At 40.5% G+C, this 18,580-nt stretch overlaps 3 protein-coding genes across 6 annotated transcripts in view; all 3 read right to left on the minus strand.

Moving 5' to 3' along the window:
* The window catches only part of LOC113025481 (electrogenic sodium bicarbonate cotransporter 1-like), a 32,414-nt gene extending 30,067 nt beyond the window's left edge, over nt 1-2,347 (minus strand). Inside the window, exon 1 of one of the 4 annotated variants that reach the window (XM_026173262.1) lies at nt 1,981-2,347. In XM_026173262.1, coding sequence (XP_026029047.1) covers nt 1,981-2,000 — 20 coding nt within the window. In that variant the 5' untranslated portion in view covers nt 2,001-2,347. The remainder of the gene's footprint in view (nt 1-1,980) is intronic. The other 3 variants (XM_026173264.1, XM_026173263.1, XM_026173265.1) reach the window with 3 other exon arrangements.
* Nucleotides 2,348-2,457: 110 nt separating this feature from the next.
* On the minus strand, nt 2,458-7,742 carry dck (deoxycytidine kinase). Its single transcript, XM_026173266.1, has 7 exons — nt 7,493-7,742; nt 7,085-7,200; nt 4,821-5,014; nt 4,427-4,574; nt 4,156-4,271; nt 3,725-3,824; nt 2,458-3,128 (listed from the first exon to the last, which is right to left on the minus strand). Exons 1-7 carry the CDS (start codon nt 7,581-7,583, stop codon nt 3,102-3,104), a joined length of 792 nt encoding a protein of 263 aa, XP_026029051.1. The 5' UTR covers nt 7,584-7,742; the 3' UTR covers nt 2,458-3,101.
* A 1,475-nt stretch (nt 7,743-9,217) lies between these two features.
* LOC113025485 (MOB kinase activator 1B) lies at nt 9,218-18,305 on the minus strand. Its single transcript, XM_026173270.1, has 6 exons — nt 17,987-18,305; nt 16,785-16,951; nt 13,528-13,621; nt 12,633-12,766; nt 11,499-11,662; nt 9,218-11,393 (listed from the first exon to the last, which is right to left on the minus strand). Exons 1-6 carry the CDS (start codon nt 17,998-18,000, stop codon nt 11,316-11,318), a joined length of 651 nt encoding a protein of 216 aa, XP_026029055.1. The 5' UTR covers nt 18,001-18,305; the 3' UTR covers nt 9,218-11,315.
* Nucleotides 18,306-18,580: the final 275 nt, after the last annotated feature.

Below are 18,580 nucleotides of genomic sequence, written 5' to 3' on the forward strand. Positions count from 1 at the left end.
AAAGTCAAAATGACTCGCCGAGTTTAAAATCAGGTCAACATAGTCGATTGGATCCTACATCTCCTCATTCAAGTCATTTTAAATGCAGGAAATCGACTTGATCTTGCCCCCCCAATTTCCTTCTATGACTCTATCTTCTTGATTAATCAATAATAATAAGAATAGTAATAATAAGAATAATAATCTGGGTGAAGATCTGAGCGACCAGTTGCATCTATTTCTCACTCCTGAACTTTCGATTCTGCTTCAGTTCTCAGTGACCTCAGGCGTCTGGATAAACCTGTCAGTGCGTGAGGAGCCGGGATCAGCTGTTTGGGATCAAGGATCATCCCCATCTCTTTACAGAATGACGCATCTAGTCCAACCAGCCTGGTTGGCCATGAGGGTAGATGCCCTCAGCGCCATCAGGGCAAAAAACAGAAAGAAAGAAAGAAAAAAGGTGTACAGCAGTGAGTTTCAAGCCTTAAAGTGATACTCGAGCTAAAGCTGATCTTCTGGGCGGTAATACCCACATGAAAGTTTAACAGGCAAGCATAAAAAAGCGGATTTGGCTGGTTGCAGTTAACTTCTGCACCATTACTTGAAGGACAGAGGAAGACATATAGGTGATCAGCATTAGGTATATAACTTGATAATTGGCCATTTGGCAATTTCTCAGGCTGAGAGTAGGCCATAATATGAAGCATATACCTATATATATTTTTAATCAAAGTGTTGCAATAATACAACCATTATATTGGTATTGTTATCACAACATACTTTTCAGCTTAATATTCCTCAGATATAGCCACCCAATTAACACTCAAGTGGGGCTATTGTGACTTCCACTACCACACCGCTGCGGAGCCTGAATGCGAAGTGAAATGGGTAAACAAATAAATGGCCATATCACCAGTACAATCAAAGAGATTATTTGACTTGTGTAATAACCAAACAGAAGTTAGTTCGGTGCCCTTCAGCTCTGCCTTAACTTTTGGAATTTCCTTCAATGGCACATTGGTCAAAGCATCAACGGGAAGAACACAAAAGAGCATTTTAAGTTTCAGCAGGCGCTCACACAGGTGCAGGTGAAACAGAACAAAAAGAATAGAGAAAACGTTTCCCTGTTACAAAACCAGACGTCTGTCTCCGGGAAAGACACAAGAACGAGGAATCGGCTGTCACTTTTATTTCTGCTGCTCACATGGCACGGCACAATAGGTCATTTCAGGTTTCGTTCGTTGTTACTTGGAGAGGGCGTCACGCTCGCTCTGAGGAACTGTGCCTCGCCTATTCCGATGCAATTACATTTTCAAGCCAAAAACATCCATCTAAAATAACTTGTTACCGTGAATGAGATGCTTGTAAGGAAAGAGCAGACTCCGTGAATCTTCCCTGTTTGACATTACTGTGAAGTCTATACAACTGGGCCCAGTGGATGGGATGGGATGGGATGGGATGGGGGAGGGTTCCCCCTCATACCCGTCCGCCACGGGGATAGTGCAGTCTAGCGCACTACGCATTACGCACGGCTTTATTCAGAAAGATACAATGCAAGACATCTCCGACACTTGCCTTGCGCTCTCCTCCTCTCTAATTAATAGCGACAGCTTCTTGGAAAATAGATTAGCCCGTTCATAGCCACGGTGTGTGTCTTATCTATCCAAGGTTGTCGCTGGAATGAATGAACGCTTTTCAGAAAGATCAGTACTCTTATAAATAGCTTGCACGTGGCGTTACTATGGCATGCCATCAGCGATCCACTAAACTCAGAAACCACAGAAGTTCCAGCTTTACGCACACTGGCACAATGCTTTGAACGTGACTACTTCGTTTTCTAGTGAGCGACATTCCTGACGCCTCGTTCACCGACTCAACACTTGACAGGAAACAACAAAACAAATCTCCCCAAAAACCCGAGGACCGAAAGCTACGAGGTAAAACTTCAAACGTGCATAGCTTTTAGTTTCACAAGTTAACACTTGACGATCAGACACTTACTTGCTCTTGTCGGAACTCATGGTGACAAGTTTCCCCTTCGCGGCTGATCAGCGTGGCGTCCACCTGTCCTCCTCGTCAGTTTCGAGTCGTGCGTGTTTGAGAACGGTTGCCTAATCTAACTGCTGCGCTCCCAAAGTGCCTAAAACTAAAGTACGTGAGCTGCGGCTATCTCGCTGGGATGATTTCTGCGACCCTACAAATCAAACCTAACGCGAAACGCACAATCCACATATCTAAATGGAAACGCACACGCAAGGCCAAGGTAACATCTTGTCCAAAGCGCCTGTTTGGAAGTGCCACGGGAGTCTTTGTGTGTAGCGTTTCTTTCCCCATATTTAAAGTACCATCCCTCCTCCTGCGTGACGCCACAGGGGCGGAGGTCAGACCATTAGCGCTGGGAGGCGCGCAGAAGACTAAAACTTGACAAATTGGCTCCCCATTACTTCATCAAAACAACTTTGACCATAGACAGAAACATGCAAAATCAGTTTTTTATTGCTTAACAGGAAATATATAAACAAATCCTGCTAACAACATTCTAAAAGTTACACTTAAATAATTCATTTGAACACTTGCTGAGGATGGGTATTTATTTTGGACCCGGAACTGCCAAAAAGAGCAAAAGCAAACAAAAAGTCATGAGATGTTTCCACCTTGGTGATCCATTCTACTCTGTGCTTTTTAAAAAGGCATTAAAAGTAAAAATGAAAGAAGCTAATGTCAGATAGCTTTAGTCAAATCCTATTGGAGCTACCAGGTCAAGGCAGGCTGAGCGCTCAGAAATAGCCGGGCAGCTTTAATGGAGACTGGCGACATCTTCTGGAAGAGCTGCACAGAGTGCCAAGAAACATTTGGAGCGGAGAAAGAACACGTGTGACACTTGATTTTGTGCAATCGGTGGGGAAAAAAAAACAAAACAAGTTTACTGTCATTGTTATCAGTGGACATACATTACAATCTCATTTGTGCACATTAATGCTGATAAATACACAACACTTAAAAACAAACAACAACCAAAAACCCCCAATTTCTTTTCTTTTCAGTTATTGAACAGACAAGTAACTGTCATTGTCTATGCTTTAAAAGCCATCCAGTCTTCACTCTTTTCTTTGTGGTGGTGCTCATAGCGTGCTCAAGAACTCTTTGACCTACAAAAAAGCAAAAAACAAAAACAAAAAAGGCGTCAAATTAGCATTAAAATCTAAACCAACAAAGGCACAGATCATTACTTTGGATTTCTTTTCCCCTCCCCTCCTTGGATAACAGTTGGGTTTATGTAACAGCACCAAGCTGTGTGTGGAACAGGGTTTTTTGTGTCTGATGTGAAAATAAGTGCCTGAGTTAACCACAGCTGATAGCATCAACATGAAACTGGTTCATGAACAAGCGCAGTGTGTGTTTACTCGAGTAAAAGTACCAATGCCAGTGCTCAAGCATTTTATTGCATCACTGAGCCCTGAATCACAAGAAACTCAATCTCATGCAGCATTTTGCCCAAACTGTCTTCTTTTATAACAGCAAGCGAGTAAATTTGAAACATCTTTTTACAGCACTGTGTTTTGACACAGTGCTGCTCAAACCTGTTGAGCCACTCGTTGCTTATTTCCATTTTGCTAGGAAAATGAGGCAGATGCAGCGATTTATTGAAACGTGCAAAAACATACATGGAAATACAGTATATGAAAAGTAATGAAAGCATTAATTGATGATTTCTGATCTTTATGCAGGCTGAAACGGTACCAACCTTCTCGATCATGTTAGCACATTTGATTTTATCTCCCTTAAAATCTTCATTCACGTCAAGCGTCATGACCGGCACGTCATTGAGATACTCAAACTCCATGCTGTGGGAAGACATGATATAGAACATGCAGTTAGAGATGTTATAGTTTCCCACTGTGGGAAACTGCATACTGTTTTTAATGAAATGAAGACATTAAACTTTGTAAGGAAATGTACACATGATGGAGCAAAGAAACAGCCCGTCACACAAAGCCAATGACGCAGATGAAGATCACATGTATCGCTGTTCGAGCCTTCGCTTCCCCCCCTCCAGCTGTTGCATGAATGGGGGAGTAGGGGGTTTCCAATGCTTATTCAAAGCCTCTCCTATCATACAAGTACATCTGTTTTCCTCATATAAATGCACAGTTTCTGACTGAACAGTCTGCTTACGTCAGGGTCTTGTGCTGCAGCCAGCTCTCGTGCTTGAAGTGAAGTTTCTCCAAGTACTCCGGAGGGATGTCTTGCTCTTCCTCTCTACCTCTCAGGTGTAACCGCTCTAAACATCTCTGTACACCAAAGAAGAAGAACACTGTGAACTTTTTGCTTATTGTGAGCTTTATTATAATTTTTTTAAATCATGAATGATGAAAATTGCAGAACTTTCTATTAAAGGACACTGTCATTTAGGTATAAACGTGTGCAGTACAAAGGAGGAGGTTACCTCTGGTGAGGCTCTGAGGTAGATAATGCCATCCAGCTCAATGTGCTTGCCAAACTGGTTGTGCAGCCACCCATGCCAGTCCTGGTAGACGGACCATTCGGTCTCATTCATGCATTCACTCTCATATAGGTTGGTTGCAAAGATGTACCTAAGATATAATGAATCCAAAAAAAAAAGGATGAGCAATTCTGTTTCATTTATCACAGGATGTTTTAAATTGTAATTGTTTTGAGGGGTTAAATAAATCAGAGGCTGGTTTCTGTGGTGGGAAAGAAGTGAATTCTTACAAAGGTTTCTAAAGCCTGGTAAAAATTCCTACACTGTGTTCACAGTGAAAATTTCTATGAGAAAAATATTTTTATCAAGCGTACATATTCATCAATAGGTCCGATACCTGTCACTGTAGATGGACCGCTCAAAGAACTGCACAGGATTCTCAGCCTCTCTGAGCTTCCCGTTGGCTGATCTGATCTGGGCACGCACCCGGCTGATACAGGCGTAGCTCTGGAAAGTGTAAGCCCACCGCCCTGGCTTCTCGTACATCATTTGCAGGACGTTCCCGCCACTCCTCTGAGATGCGGTCAGCTCCTAGAACATAAAAATCCCATTGTTTCATTTTACACACCTTCATGACTTAGAGATAATAAATGCAGCCTTTTGTCATCATGTGTAACAAAAAGGTGAATCACTGTAAGCTGTGACATAGCCCCATTGTTAAAAAAAAGGCATGTGATGAATACATGGCTAAAGCAGCAGCTATTTGATTTTTTACCAACCAAGCTCTACTGATGGAAACTCTTTGCACACGTTTCTTTACCTTTCCCCAAAATAACATTTTTTAGATCTTGCAAATATCAGAATACAACTTTATGCCACATATGCTGTCTTTTTAAAGCACTGAACTCAGGTCCTTTAAGACAATCCGAGGCATCTTACTTTATACAGTTTAATGTGTCATATACGAGTGATAGTTATTATTATTTACCGATGTATTGTAAATCATTTAAGCTTTGTCTTTTGCTGAACAAAGCTGGCTTTTCCATAAACATCTTAGCCCACATTTAGTAAGTGAGTAAATAAGAAAAGCACTAAACCATTTTTCTAAATTTGATTTGTTCCTCACTGGCATTGCTCTCCAAAAATACTTGGTCCAGTGACTGGCAGAGGGCGCTTTGACCACTGCCTTTAAAAGTTGTGGCAGTAGTGGAGACTTGTTGAGGACCCTTGAATGGTTCAGCAGAAGCAGTGTATTCTGATAGTGCCTGCATACTATCATTTTACAGCGTGCCGACACCATTTTGCACTATTTATTGGATTACCAACAAAAAGTGTACATGTGAGCTGATATGATATATTTTTATTTGAAGTGTTTACCTTCTTTAAACTGGCCACTAGCAGTAGGTTTTTTCCCCCCCACATTCTGCAACAAATTGCAACTAGTGGTAACTAAATGGCCGCCCTGAGCTTGAGGGTGTTGCACACTCACAACTAATTTTAATTGACTGCAGGGCAACTGCACCAGTTGCCTGATAGGAAGCAACCTTTCTGCAAATGTAAAAAAGATAAATGTGACTTCCTGTCTACGCAGACGGCAACAAATGTGTGGCTTTCAACCATTTCCACAGTTAATTCCTGAATGATCACAAACAGTTTGCATGTAATTGCAACCATGATCCTAGTCTGTCCGTCTTATGGCAACATTCCTGGCAGGTTTTACTGACAGCGTTGGTATACTCGATAATCTGGTGTTGCAGCACAAAGTGAAAATACTGGACAAGACAGATACTGACAATCTTATGAACAAATCTAGCAAATCTAACAAAGGTAGATTTGCCTGCTGCTGAACGCAAAAGAAGCACAAATTAAAGTTCACTTGTTTGAGGACATCACTTTTGAAAAAAGGTGATAAATTGCAGTATATGTTACTGCAATACAATCAAAATAATAATTTAAAAAAAAAAAAAAATCACAATAACATCATATTGTGGTAATATATCGTGGGTTGTCTGATGATTCCCACCTCTGCTGGGCTGAATGAAAACTGGTAACAATGAAGGATCTACCTAACTTATTATGAATGACTGGTAACTTGTATCCAGTCATCCATAATATAACAACAGTGCAAATGCAACACACCAGTCACTTGTTTAAGCATTTTTGGTTGATATGGAGAAGAGTATCTCAATATCCCTCTCACTGCTTGGTAGCTGGGGGTAGGGTGGGGGGATCCTTATGGCATGTAGAGACCATGAATATTAGGCTGAAAGTGAGGTTACAGGTCGCCAGTTGTGTGTGTGTGTGTGTGTGTGTGTGTGTGTGTGTGTGTGTGTGTGTGTGTGTGTGTGGGGGGGGGGGGGGGGGGGGGGGGTCAGATGTTTGGCCTGATGATGATGATACATTCATCCGCCCACAGTGGGACTATCTGTCCCTCTGGGTGTGTGGCCACGCAGATACTGTATAAGGGCAGACAGCAGCTGCACTCTAAATACAGATGGGGAGTCTCCCCAGTTATTACGTCTTCCTGAATGCACGATAATGTGCTGGTTATTAAATTACTCACAAATTTGTCATAAACTGACAAGAAAGCAGATTTTATGTAAACATCAGAAAAGTTTTTTTTAAACGACTCTAATGTAGAATCTTATTTTATTTTAATACCTCAAAGTCGCTGCCAGTTGTTTGAACATTGCACCACCTGGCGATCGGCTCTGGTACCACCTCCCAGTCCGCGCTCTCCTGCTCCAAGAGGCGAACAAAGGTAGATTTGCCTGCCGCTGAACGCAAAAGAAGCACAAATTAAAGTTCACTCGTGTCATATAGCGTACTGCATAGACCTAGCTATGCGTCACACAGGTGCAATGTCGTTTAATATTTTCTTAGAAGAAGAATAGTCTAGTAGCAAATTGGCGGCAAAAGTAGTACATTAGGAGTACATCGTCTGAAGCTGTATACTGTTACACACAGGTACCCCGAGCAGCACCTGACATCCATCTGCGGACATTAAACCTTTACACTGAACTTTTTGTTTTGTCAAATGTGACTTTTGCAATAAGCTGCAGCACTCACCGATGTTCCCCTCGATAGAAATCCGCTTTATTCTCTTCTCCATCGAGTCGTTCATTGGGTCTGGGCATGGCCTTTTTGGAGTAAAAGACATCTTCGCAAAAATTATTAAATATTTTTAAAATGATCTTTAAAATATTCCTTAGGATGTTGCGGCAGCTGCTAGGATGTCAGCTTGTTGTTTTAGATTTCGCGCTCAACGTTAGGAAGCGGAAGTTAGCACAGCCGTGTATCCGCCCCGGAAGCAGCTGTTGCTTACGTCAGTAATTAAAAGAAGAAGAAGAAACAAAAGAAATGTTTAACAAATGAGCTGTCACGACTTTCAAGTACTAAATTATGAAGTCTGTCACGTATGGATGCGTAAACACGAGTTCAATGTTGTAACTGGTGAGCCGTGCAACTGTTTTTATGCTGATATCTACAATAATGTAGTCCAACAGTATTTTCAAATATCTAATTTCATTGTATTTTATATGTAAAATTTGTTTAGTATAAAAAAAATACACACATGTTTTTAGTAAAAAGGTTCAAAATATTTCTCTGAACTGCATTAAAGACTCAATGTGAGGTAGAAGTGGGTGGAACCAGAGTCCATGAATAAGTCATTCAGGGGATCGATCTAAAAACCAATAATATCGATAAGAACGCTGGTATTGGTATCAGACTGATGGTTTGTTTCTGTGCTCCAAGTTCAATATTTAGCCCATTGAACTGTATTATATATTTTTTTTATTCTTTTGGCAGTGAAAAAACCCCATCAAACACGCTATGAAAATTGTCTGAACCCTTTCGTGTTGATTGCCACATCTATTTTATTAAATCATGACACATTGCTCTCCTCTACATAAACTGCCTTTACACAGGGCAAGACTGTCCCTGTATGTACTTCGCATGAGATTGATAACAAACTTGCAGCATCGCACAGCATTTACGTGAGCAGTGCAGGTCAATTTAGAGACTTGGGGCTATTTAAGTTTTATTAGATGTCTTCTTTCATTGAGAACATTGTACTATAGTTTAAATGCAGTTATTCCATGTTACACACCTTGACTGAATAGCTTGTATAACCACTCTTAGCAGCAATAACTTGAAGCAATCTTTTTCTTATGACTTTATCATTCGCTCATGTTGTTGTGGAGGCATTTTGGCCCACTCTTCTTTACGACCATGCTTCCATTCAGCGAGATTTGTAGACATTTACTTACATTTATTCACAGTTCTCTTAACGCCTCTCAACAGCATCGCAGTCAGGTTGAGGTCTGGACTTTGACTGGGCCATTGCAGCACCTTGATTCTTTCCTGTTTCAATAATTGTACTGCTGAGCTTGGGATCATCATTCTGGCTGCACAGCCTCACATATTACTCCAGAATACTTCAGTATTCAGGGATGTTCTTGGTCAACTCAATGACTGGAAGGTGCCCAGGTCCTGTGCTGAAAAACAGCCACAAGACCAGGGCACCTTGATAAAGAGTAAAGTGTGTCTTATTGGATAAAACACATATTGGCAAAGGAAGTGATAAATTGCAGTACACTTTACTGCAATACTATTATTGCTATTGCACAATAATGGTGCCATGTGATTTAAACATTTCAGAAACTCAAAATACCTAACCGGGAAAGTTTCATTTTGATAATAGTTGGGTTTCTTTTATTTTCTTAAAGACAGACACACACAGACACGAAAAGCAGCATAAAGCAGTTTAAAAAAAAAAAGGAAAAAAAGAAAAAAGGTTACAACTGTACTTGAGTACAGTACTTTATTAAATGCTTTACTCTGATCACCAGTAGCGCTGAGCTCACAGTACATAATGAACATACAAGTTTTTCAAAGAGTCAAGCCCACCTTTATTTGCCTTATAAACAGCATAAATCAATTCAGTAGCATTGAAAACCCCTACCAAGCCTTTATTTACAGACAATTCACCAATTACTTCAGTCGAGGAGGAAAAACCGTAGGCAACAGGCTATGTTTCGGGCATTTCATAAGGATGAGATGCTTGCAGGATGACCGATATTCTATTACATTTTCAGATATCTGGTGAGCAGTAACATTCATCATAATAAGCTAAGTAAGTTGGAAATGAGAAGATACTGAACAATCAAAACAAACAAGATTTTAATATCCAAAGAAAGGGAGAAGGAAGCAGCCTCTAAAAGGTATAAATGCACTCGTTTAACCAAAAACTATCACTCCATGCTTACTGAATCTTCCAAGACGTGTCTAACTCTCAGTATTTACACATGTGCGTTTATAAGTGTTATACCTCTGACAAATTTCAGATATAAAATATTCATGTCACCGTTCATTTTTTTTGTTTGTTTGTTTGTTTTTTAACTTAACCTGACAGAGAAGCACTTCTGTATGCATCCTTCACCCAAACAGAAGACCTATAAAGAAATCTCAATATTGGATATAAAGTATGAATGAGCCAACTGGCATCCCCTTTTAGTGTCGTGTCAATTATTGCATAGTCAAAAACTACACTTTGCGATTGGAGAAAGGTACATGAATCTCCTCTTCGAATCACCACAACAACAAACCAGTCAAGAAAGAAAGCAATAAGAAGTCTCACTTGTGCCTTTCAGCTGATTTAAGAGGGAGTTAAATGAAATAAACTATGGTCAGTCACATGGTACAGCTTCTCCCAAAGCACAGCCAATCCATGTGGGGGTGGGGCATGGGGCAAGGAGGAAGAAAACATTCAAAAAATAGAGATCAGAAACACTGTTCAAAGTGCTTTACAGCCAGTATGATAACAAGGGATTCTGCTGTATCCAATTCATAATGCTAGCATGTCTCAAACAGTGGAGTCTAAACACAGATTTCTACATCTATTTCCCTACAATTTCGGGTTTTTCATCCCTTCAAAGTTCTTCTAAAACCTGTTACTATTTCAAAGTTTTTGAAGGGGAAAAACTAGTACACAGGGACATGTTACTAGACCATGCTACAAGATTCGTCATTTCTTAGTCCCTGCTACAGCATAACATCATTCTAGCTTCACTTCTATGTCCTTCACAACACATTCATGTATCATAGCCTGCACATTATAAAACTTGGCCAAAAGACTTTATAACTAAATAAAGTCGACGAGGAGCAGAAGAAATAAAGAAATAATTCTGAGCCAAGTTACAGGACACATAGGAAAAAAAAAAATAGGGGTGGGGGTGTAAGAAGCACAAACTTAAAAGGGACGTGGTGAGGAAAATTGAATGAATCAATCACATCAGTGTTATATGGCCTTTGATATACTAGGGCAATTATGAGCCATGCTAGGCACTTAGGATTCTTTTGTGACTGATGTTATGATATTACAGATGTGGACAGTAGCAAACCTAGATCAAATCAAATCAAGATCCTTCTATGTTAAAATAAACCAATAATATTCAGTTATTTATCACACCACCCTATGATACAGCATCTCTGCTTAATCGCTGCTCTCTTCTATGATGGAGCTGGAACCTAATAGTATGTTATCTTAAATTCAAGTGGGACAAAAACAAAACATCTGTGCAGTCAGGTAGAAAATTAATAAACATATATCCATCTTATCTTAAAGTAAGCCGTGATAGAATATAAGGGAAATTTCTTTTTTTCCCCCCATACAGCTAATGTTAATCTGTGGTTTGCTCAATTAACTTAATCCCTGATAGCATTAGTCCTGGTGCCTTTAACCTAACAACACCCTTCCTTCTTCCTGGCCTTATTAAAAACATTTCCCCAAATGGAAATAGTACATACTGCATACATATAGCCAGGGTGGGGGTGGGTGGGTATCTGTGCAAAAACTAGAAGAGCAATAAAATAAGGATTACAGGGCTGTTTATCTATCCTTGGTTGTCAGTTTTTCAATCAGCTCCTGTAGTGGGACCAGCTCTTTCCTGTCAATGAGGTTGAACTCCTGTGAAAGACAAAAGAAAAAGGAGCAAGCATTACCCCATGACTCGACACGCTACAGCCCTTGTTAGCAACGTGCCGCATTAGTCAGATATCAGGGATTCTTTACCTGAACAAAAAAGATGAAGTGTTTGAATGATGTGTTGAGGTGGGCCTCCTCTTGCAGCTGCATGACGGAGTCAAAGTGCTGGTGGTAGATGTGGGCGTAGACCCTGAACAGACGCTTCAGAATGGTCTTCGCCACAGACATAAAATTCCGCTTAAAGGGCACGCCTTGGGAACAAAAGAAAGAGAAGGAAAGTGTTTCGAAAAAACACCAGAGAGCTCGACATGCAGCTACATTACAGTCTGCCTGTGAAAATGCTGCAGTCTGCACAGGCAGGCCACAGCATGATCTTAGGGAAGCACAAAGAGTGATGAAAGCAACACAGCAACACCTCATGTTCACTGTGCCGAGGATTCATCTGCAGGAAAGAAAGTTTTAGTTTCAACAATAAACACTAAACTAAACTGCTGCAGAGCACAGAGGCTTCTACAGAGAGCCACCTACCGTACAAGTCAATATAGACACTAGGACGAGTAAATTAAAGCTTCAGATGCTGAACAAATGAATGCACGCTTATTGAGCCCCGAATTGATTTTAACATGTGTGCAATGGGTACTTCATCACAACACACACCTCCAAGGAACCTTGAAGATGCTGGCAGGTTTTGAGGTTATTTCTGGCCAAGTGAACAACAGATCATAGGCAATGGAGTGAATTGTGTACCTCCAGGGCAGCACACTCACCACTTCTACTAATATGTACTGGGTCTATCAGACTGCAGTTTATGCTGGCTGCCATTCAATAGCAATAAAACTCCACCTTAGACTGCACACGCCACAACTAGTTATGAGGCTGATAACTGTAGGTATGCAAATACTACCACTTAACAATCCTGTACACTGTCATCCAGGAAGATCTCTAAATGTGTTAGGTTATTACATAAAATTAAAAAAGACAAATGCACCGCTACATTTAAATAAGGAAAACTTGAAAAGTTCACATTTCTGCTAAGTTCATCATTTCTATTACTTGCATGCATTCATTTTGCGTGGGAGCTGGATTTCTCTGGTAATAAAAAAGGCTGTGCATGTATTCTGAATCTCCACACACCTTATTGTTTGATGTACGACATGTGCATTAAAACGATAACTTTTCTTTGGAGGTGAAGGCTGGTAGAAACTACAAAGTGAATCATACCGATCTTTGAAGGGAAAAGCGTCTCATCGTCGAGCTGGTCTTGCACCCAAGTCATGAGGTAATCAATATACTTGGGAGCAGAGCATTTGATGGGCTTCTTGATGTTGGTTCCATCAGCCCAGTGGTACTCATACCTACAGGAAATAACAATGAAAAACACACTGAGCACATTTATACCAAGAGGAATTTTTGGCTGACTCAAAAGAGAAGGAAGAAAATCCCGAGTGTTATAACAAAAGCTTAATTGAGCATAATGAATATTCATGTTAATCAAATTCTCAGAAACAGGAGAAAAATGATTTCTGCACATCTAATGCACACATAATCGTGTGTTTTGTTTGTTAATAGGTGGATCTTTAAACGTAAACTTCTGTATATTAAATGAAAGGTATGTTATCATGCGATTGTTTTATTAGTATGGCCCAGCTGAGATCAAACTGGCCTGTGTGGCTCAGTAACTACAAGCACTAATCACGCTTATGCGAGCAGTCCCTAGCCAGAGGCCCATTCTGAGCAAGGAAAAACCCCGTTATGGTCTCCATCTGGACTTATTCAACACTGATGTAATCAACTGTAGCAAAGTGGTCTTTCTCAATAAGCAGATAATATACAAGTTGTCCTGGTTCGAGTAAGAGTTGATGCTAGTCACCAAACATTTTCTAATAGGCGTTTTTTCCTTTGTAGAATTAAATCTAAATTTTTATCAGCACATAAAAGACATCTGCTGCAAATCTACCGTGACAGCGGGAGTCCAAAACAAAAAGATCTATGTCACAGGGTGTATACGATTATGAAGACAAGTGCATTTTCCAAATCCTGACCCTGCTCAGTCTCGTCACACAACAAAGACTGAAGAATAGCCCATGGGCTAGTTTTATGAGTTTTAATCACTTACTTAGGACCAGCAGACATGACTGAACAGCTTTCCTCAGTGCAAAAATCTGTGATGGTGCCATACAGCATGTTGATCTGGTTGAAGAAGTCCACAGCTGGAAAAATGTGAAATAAAGAAAAACATTAAAATTGTGTTTAGGCAGCTGGTTTTCATTTCTAGTGCATCACACACTCCTGTGTTAGTGATTTGCAGAAGGCCTCCTTTCACCTCTACTCTGTAGTTATAATAGTGAACCAACCACTCACATGTGCACACTTGCTAAACAAACTTGATACCCCCAAATATAATTTTCAGAGTCTAAACTTAACCAGCATGTGAAAGTGGGAGGCAAAAAACTGAAAACAGAACAGAACACAAAACTCCCATTTGGACACAAACCATGGTCAAACAGTGTGGGGACTACCTCCTTGGTGTTAAGGCACAGACACGAAAGGACACTTTCACACCTCCTTCAGCAGTATACTGCTTGTACTACTCCCTTTCATTACTTTTAACTTTTGGCAATATATTTTTCTGTTCCCACAATGGTTCCAGCTTTTTGGTAATGGCACTATTATGATTATGATGATTATTATTATTGTGGGTGGAAAAATTTGCAGGACAAGTTATAAATTGGGCACCAATAGTGCGTCAGTGAAAAGGGTTACTTGAGGACATTTCTGCAAGGACAATATTTGCTAACAGAAAGGCAGTTTCTGGCCCTGGGGATGAAAAAGTGTTGCTATATGACACCAACTGTAGTGTTTGCCAGCACCGATTGCTGGCATCAGATTACCCCACAGCACTGTGCCTATCCCTATTTCACCACCCAGGCCAAAACTGTAGACCAGTGCACAGTCCAGTTATCTGGCACAAACTGTGCTACAACTCATTCCCAGTGGCATACAGCCAACTTTGGCTTCCCATCAGTTGGGGAGATCCATTTTAAGCACTGGCAGCATTTGGGTTGAGAGTGTAACTTAAAAATCCCATTGAAAAAACAAAACGCACACAAAAAAAAAAAAAAAAAACATACTGACCAGTTGTCATGGCATGTGGTTTGTCAGGTTCACTTTGAGATCCCTTTAAAAACAAAAAACTGTCCAATCATAGTTGACAGAATATTTTTGTATGCTGCTGTACAAAGCCAATAGTCCAAATTCCTGTTTATGCCACCAAACATACTGATGTGATTACAGCCTAGAAATGAATATTCCAGCGTAGAGCAGGGCGATATGACCATGCCCCGACAATCCATCAAGCGGTGCAGGTTTGTAGCTTAGCAAAGTCGTACTAAAACACCTGACAGATTTACGAGTGCCGTGTACCACATAAAATCTTTTCCAGGTCAGTAAACACAACCAGAATTCATACATAAGGCACACGGGATTATAAGGGGCATTGTTGATTTTCAGAAAAATCAAAGGATTGATTTTAAGTGTGCCATATTTTCCAAAAAACACGTTAATAACGACGGCCCGCTAGCATGCTCTACCAAAAATAGTGCTTTGTTGTTTATTGAACGGACGAAAGCTAAACCAGTTCAACACCACTGAAGTTGCAGCATTTTTACAAACCAATTCTGGTTCATCCGTTTCATTCGACGATCCGCTTTCGCCCTCCTCATTCTCCGTCGCAGCAATGCTTTTTCCGCCATGTACATATGAAAACAAAGGCACTGCGCATGCGCATTTTACCCATATTCTATCATGATATTTCATTCTCTTATCGTTGCCCAACATTATACTGGTATTACCGTGAACGATATGATATGATCCAGCCCTATACCAGTGAGAGAAAGCAGAATTATCTTAATGATATAAAATAGACTAAAAATTCAGGAGCCAAAATCCGTCTGGGGAATACCTGATGCTAAGCTCTAACAGATGAACCTCAAACCTTTTTTCTGTTTTCATTCATAAAGCTAATAAGAACCCTAAAATGATGTAACAGTCAGTGATAAAACGCTATCTCTTCCTGTGGTCCTTTATTTTCCTGTAATCTTGCTTCAGCCTCTTTATTTTCACCCACATTGCTTCACTGTGTCACGCATACCCAACAGCAATTTGAGGGGGAAATCCTAGCAAAGATTTCAATGTAATGCTTGGGCGAGGCAAAACTGCATTGCATTTCCTTGTCCCACTCAAAGACTCAAAGACACGACTTCACTGTCAACTCATTTCTCCATGCATGGTTCCACTTTCAGGGCTAATGTTAAGAGTTGCTGTAGCCAATGTTTGACCAACATTAGCGCTTTTCTGTCGACTGTGTTACTCACTGTTCCTCTTATGTTTGGAAAAGGTCTCAAAAGGATCACAATAACGCATTTCTAAGTGAAGACACTGGAGAAGAGAGGGTACTACCTCCAACAGTTACTATGAAATAGTTCCTAAAGGGAACAGATGGGTATCCAGCTAGGCAATTGGTTAAGATACTGGTCAGATTATTTCCCCATGTTCAATTGTACCTGGAGACCTTTTACTGCATGCCAGTAACTTCTCCTTCTACTGTCACTATCCATCCATTCATCCATCCATCCATCTGGGGTTGAACAGCTGCCACAGGACTGTATTGCTATCCAGTACATGCAAAACAATCTTAAAAACATGAAGTGGACGGCTTCTCGTGAACACAGATCATGTGAAAAGTCATTTGTGCTTGGTGGTGGGAGAAGTTATTGCTCACAGCACTTTTATTCTGACTTCACTCATTGTGCAAGCTGCAACAGCTTGTGCAATACTAGCCAACCTTGCTTCTACCCCTCTGTGAATCTGGAGAGCACAAATATTAGGAGTGCAGCAGCGGTGGCGGCAGCAATTCAGAGGTGCAGTTAACAAAGCTAGAAATTGGGCACGCCTAAAATTTTTTCTTAAGAAAGCATCTGACAGACAATCACGTGTTAAAAGGCTGGGCTCGTGATTGTCTCCAACCCTGAAGGCTTTTTGACGCATGAGGATTTAAGCATCCACTGACCATTTGTCTCCTTTTAGAGGAAAGTAAACAAGGCGCTCACAGCACAGACAATAAAGTCTATTTAACATTCACGGTGGCTGCTCTGGCATGAATGCACATGGTCTTTGGAAGCAATGCCAAGATCTTACAGCTTGATAGTTCGCTCGCAACTGACTCATGATTTGGACTAATTAAGAGTCAGGAACAAGACTTGAAGATATTAAATGTTTTTCAGAAGTGTGCTGAGCCCCTTTAGCCAGGAATCTAAACCTAAAATAAAAGGGTGTATCAAGAGAGAAGAAAAATAAATAAAACTCAGTGCTTACTGTTGACTGCGACCCACTCATTTAAGTCTTCACCCTCAGGCAACATGACTGCCATGCGCAGGTTTCCACTCCCCAGAGTAGCCTCTGCATGTTTCAGCAGCTCATACTGATGAGAACCCTCCGGGATGTTCTTCTTGGGCTTGAATGTTTTGGATGAACGATTTCCACTGTGTGAGTCACACATAAAACCGGAAGACAAAAGGTAGAATAAACAAAAAGACAGAAAGATATGATAAGAAATCATGAGGTCCCCGAACACTAATGTGAGGTGACCTTTCAAAAAAAAGTTGTGACTTTCTTAAAAAGATGTCAAAGGGAGCTTAAGCTCGTTTGAGTTTAGCAGAATGTAAGTGGGTGTGTGTGAACAGTGTGGCCCCTCTCTGTATAATGAGGCTATTTGTAGAGGTACTGTATTCAGTTGATCTCACTGCCCCATTAAACAAGAATTTGTGAGTCCTCACAGCATGGGTTGGACACACAAAATAAATGTTTAATTAGAGCATCCTCTAATGGCAAGATCCGACCCAAAATATCCTGTAGCATTTCTGTAATTCAAAATAAGTATGTGCCATTATCAGGATACTGTTGTTCTTCATTAGCCATTTCCTTCGAGCCTCCCCATATATACCAAGTACACAAAAATTAAGATGACAACAACAATAGTAAATCTAGACCTCATCTTCTTCAATCTAACTACAAACTATCAGAGTAGGTGTGTCTGACGTTTCTCAGCTTACCTCAAACAGACATTATTTTAATAGCTGGCTAAATATCGACGACATACTGTGGTGTTACTTTGCTGCGTTTAGCGGTAGCAGTGCTGTGTTAGATTAGCCGGTGGCATCAAAGTGTTTACACCAGCAAATATCCAAGTCACAATCAAAACCCTCCATCTCTCTCGAGGCAATTTGTCAGTGGACCTGTTCTAAGTAGGTGAAATTTCTCTTTTGGTCAACTGTAACCACTAGCCTTAAAGTACCGATGAATATGCGATTAGTATTGATTACAATTTGAAAGTGTAGTGAAAGCTACAGAAAATAAGGCGAATCAGTAGCAGTCCGAGGTACGTCCAGGAAATAGTCTAAGCCCTTGAAACGCTACGGCTAGCTAACTTTCTAGCTGTTGCAGCAAAGCTGGCATTTCCCAAACACGAAGCTAAATGGCGAGACAAAATAAGCGTGTATCGAAAGGTTGTAACTCACAAAAGAAAGCTCATGTTTCCTCGGGTCGCCGAAAAAAAATCCCTTCTTGGAAAACAGCCGATAATAAAAGCAGAGTAAAGGCAGCCCAAAAGGATTGCCAAAAACTCTAAAGCCTCGCACTTCCTCGGTTCTTCTCGGGCTTAGTCGTGTGGTCCTTGTTAAACATCCGAAAAAATATAAATATTAACAGAAATAACTACCCACTAGTTTTTAAAAAGGGGGGAAACAGATGTATTTTAAAGACAGACCAATCTACTAGCTGCTGTACGCTGGGAGGCAGCAGCGCACTGACTGCAATACTCACTTCTTCATCTAACCTTGAAGGCAGAGAAGACGCAGTTCTACTGTGTGCTGCCATCTAGTGGAACAAATGGTTCAGAACTACTGTTCTTTCCTTTGAATAGGAACATTTTAAGCAAACATGTAGGCTACTTTCTATATATTATATTGAAGAATAAAGTAATATATTTTACGAAACTGGCGTATGCTTCAGTATTTATGTTTTTTATGTTTTCTTCATTAATTATTAATTCACTGATATTTATAACGGCCTAGGCTACATGTCTTTGTTTGTTTTTTTATTTAACTGTGATT

The sequence above is a fragment of the Astatotilapia calliptera genome, chromosome 7 (assembly GCF_900246225.1).
Source record: "Astatotilapia calliptera chromosome 7, fAstCal1.2, whole genome shotgun sequence".
NCBI lineage: Eukaryota > Metazoa > Chordata > Actinopteri > Cichliformes > Cichlidae > Astatotilapia > Astatotilapia calliptera.